General features: G+C 39.0%; 1 protein-coding gene across 1 annotated transcript; it reads right to left on the reverse strand.

The window, feature by feature from the left end:
• Positions 1-1,224: 1,224 nt before the first annotated feature.
• LOC127137689 (uncharacterized) lies at positions 1,225-3,063 on the reverse strand. The gene is made up of 3 exons (XM_051064124.1): positions 2,309-3,063; positions 1,912-2,212; positions 1,225-1,869 (listed from the first exon to the last, which is right to left on the reverse strand). Exons 1-3 carry the CDS (start codon positions 3,061-3,063, stop codon positions 1,225-1,227), a joined length of 1,701 nt encoding a protein of 566 aa, XP_050920081.1.
• Between the last annotated feature and the right edge of the window lie 739 nt (positions 3,064-3,802).

The raw sequence follows: 3,802 nt of genomic DNA on the forward strand, positions 1-3,802 counted from the left end.
TGCAATTTCAATCTAAACTAAGACCTGAGTACCTACTCACTCCCCCTCAATCACAACAGTGATTACAACCTTTAATAATTTTAAAGTCAGTGGTGAAGATAAACTTCAAACAACTCTTGATTGTGCTTAAAAGCTTTAATCAAGAAACACAACACTCACGCTTAAAAGCTTAGAGTGACACAACAATTACACCTCAATAAACACCCTAGTCCAATGCAATCATCTAGGTGATAATTGCTTGGCTCACAAGTAAAACCTAAATCAAGACACAATAAAAGTACAGCAAGGATATATAATGATATATTTAATTCTTCACGCTTCAAACCCTTGAGTTGCTGAAAGTAGGATTGCCATCCTTTTATAATGCAGTTCTTGGGCCTTGTACTTGAATTTCCTAAAATTAAGGTTAAGCAAGTTAACCTAATTTCCACACATTAGGGTGCTAACAAATAGGCTATATGTTAGGTCTCTTAAGTTTAGCTCAGCCGTTAGTTTCCTGAAAAACAGCCTGAGATAAATACTGAAACATAACAGAAAAACCAACTAGCCTATACTTTAGCATCTGCTGTCAGGGATGAATGTCATAACATTCAGTTTGACATCCAGAAAATAGGCTATATGCTAGGTCTCTTAATTTTAGCACAACTGTTAGTTTCCTGAAAATCAGCCTGAGATAAATACTGAAACATAACAGAAAAACTAACTAGCCTATACTTTAGCATCTACTGTCAGGGATGAATGTCATAACATTCAGTTTGATATCCAGTAAATCCTGTATTAGCTAATCCTGCAGCATACTACTTAAGCATGTCATGACACCCGTCAAGACATCTAAGTACAGTAAGTGTTTTAACACAAAATGCAGCCAATTAAAAACATCTACAAACTCCCCCTTTGGCAAATTTTTGGCTAAAACAATCTGGCATCACAATAAAGTTCACAGCAGCAGAAAGCACACATCCAAGCAGAGAATCAAATGAGCTAATGCACTTAACAAACATAGAGGTTAACCTTCAAACAACAACAACATAAGAGAAGATCAAGTAGATAGCAAACAACAACATAACCTCTTGTTTAGGGGACCTTCAACTTCAAAGAAATCTGTTGTCCTAGGGTACAAGTGTTACTCCCCCTTTTTGTCAAAAATGTTGCCAAAGCAACACTTAATATTACAGACCAAAACAAATAAACATACAAGCAATTTTCAGAACCACAGGAAATATTCTAGTCATCTGACTCAGAGTCAGCATCATCATCTGTGCCATCATCAGGACTGGCATCTGCTTCTCCCTCTTCAGCTTGTCTTTCAGCTTCTTCTACAACAGCAGCAGCTTCACCAACCACATCACCTTCAGTCATCTCCAAAGTGCTGATCAATTTTTCCAAGTTCAGCTTCCTTGCCTCTAACTCCCTGCAAGTTTCTTTGAGCATTGCAGTGACAACAAATTTACCTGGTTGATTGCTTACACGTGATGTCTCACCTGTTGTCATGACAATGTCAGGGACATGGGTACCTAGGAACAACTTATGATTGAAGGACATAGGGCTGTCTCTTTTCTTCACAGAATCATTCTCTGTTAAGATGTTTGGAAACTGATTCAAAACAATACCACAAATGAGAGAAGGAAAGGCTATATGACCCTTCACACTGAAGCTTCCTGCATGCTTCAAAGTTTGATCAAAAATATAGGAGCCATAGTCAAAATTGGCTTTGGTTCCAACAACATATTTAAGCTTTCCAAGCATTACAGCAACTGTAGATTTATGATTGGTGGACACCCAGCTAGCAGCTCCAATCTTGTGCAGCATTGCATACTTGACACTCAGTTTACTTGCCACTAATTTTCCTTTGAGATGCCACTTCCTTACCTGATTAGCAGTGATGACTTGACAGATTTTGTTGTCAGTCACCTCAAGCTCAGGTTGAGCTTCATCAGGCCTTCCCAAATACTTGTTGATCACTGAAGGAGAGAAATTTACACACTTGCCTCTCACATACACTTTCCTGAACTCCTTAGACTTGCCATCAACATATTCTTCAAACAAATTAACAATAAATTCCTTTACCAACATCTCATAGCACTTTGAAAACTGAGTCACAGTCTTCAATAAACCAGCCCCTTGAATAAGGTCCATAATATCCTTACAGTCTAGGACATTCTGGACTAATTCCCTTTCCAAAGCCAGCCTCTTTTGATAAACATATTTCCACCTGTTTACACTTGAAGCAAAATGAAAAGATATGTTGTCAATTGGTACCTCAGGGACACTAGCTGCAAGCTTGCTAGTGGTTGGCTTCTTCTTTGACAGAGTGTCAGAGACATTACACGGAACATCTGAGTCAGACTCAACAACAACAGACTTGGTCTTCTTTTTCTTGGGCACCTCTTTGCTCCAAGATTTGGTTGGACCATGAACTTTCCTCTTGAGGGAACTCTCGACTGCCACCGTTGTCTTGGAAGAGGTTGGAACATCAATCTTCTTTCCGGGGGATCTTTGAGCCACAATTTTCTTTTCTCTCCTAATCCTAACCCTTTTGGCTATGCTAGGGAGGACAGAGGACAACAACTCATTATCAGAAAATTCCTCCAGGTCTACTGTTTCAGCCTCACAGTTAGGGTTGTCACTGACATCATGAGTGACATGAACTTCCTCACCAGCCACATTATCTAAGGGTTTGTCAACATTTGACTCCTTATGAGCATCAGTTTGCTCAACATCATCAGAGATATTCTTTCCTAAAGACTCAATATTTTCTTGATAAGTAACAATATCAGGTTCAATAGTGTTTAAGGGAATGGAAACCCCAAGGACCTTATGATTACCAGACAGTATTCCAGTCACCATAGTGGCAATGGCATTGTGAACATACCTGGAACCTTCTTTGGTTCGTTCCTCAAGAGCGATGGCTGAGGAGAAGCCTGATACAGTTTCTTTAGGTCTTCTTGCATGTGGGGTATTCGCAGAGTCAGCAACAGGATCTTCTCTATTAGGGTTGCTTGGTTCAGCGCTAGGAGAACCAAACATGTTCTTGGAAGAAGATGAGTTGGATTGTTGAGACATGGTGAGTATCTTAGAGGCGAAATGAAAAGTTTCTCTGAGAGGATGCTTGCGTGAATGAAAGTTGAAACAATGGAAGAGGTAACGCTTGTTGCAAGAGTAATAGCTATTATCTGTTGATCAATCAGAGCATACTCTTAATTGTTTAATAATTTGAAATATTAAACAGTAATTTCCTAACATCATTAGTTGCTATAATTCCTCAGAAAGACATATTCCCAACTTGCCCCTTAAATTTTCAAACCGAGTAGCATCCAAAGCCTTTGTAAATATGTCAACAAGTTGTAGTTCAGTTGCCACATGTTCCAAGGTAATCACTTTGTCTTCTACCAGATCTCTTATGAAGTGATGTCTAATGTCAATATGTTTGGTCCTGCTGTGTTGGATAAGATTCTTTGAAATGTTGATGGCACTGAGATTGTCACAGAACAATGTCATGACATTCTGAGTGACATTGTACTCAGTCAGCATCTGTTTCATCCATACCAGTTGGGAACAACTGCTTCCAGCTGCTATGTACTCAGCTTCTGCAGTGGATAATGATACACAATTCTGTTTCTTCCTTTCAACTACTCCATTTTGCTGAGGAGTAATAGGTGAGGACAACTCATGACTTATTCCTTCAGATGAGCAGAAATCATCAAACTTGGAATTTTTAAACTCCTTTCCATGGTCACTTCTTATTCTGACAACACTACTATCCTTTTCTCTTTGGAGTCTTATGCATAGATCTTTGAAGACA

This window comes from Lathyrus oleraceus, chromosome 4 (genome assembly GCF_024323335.1).
Source record: "Lathyrus oleraceus cultivar Zhongwan6 chromosome 4, CAAS_Psat_ZW6_1.0, whole genome shotgun sequence".
Classification (NCBI taxonomy): Eukaryota; Viridiplantae; Streptophyta; class Magnoliopsida; order Fabales; family Fabaceae; genus Lathyrus; species Lathyrus oleraceus.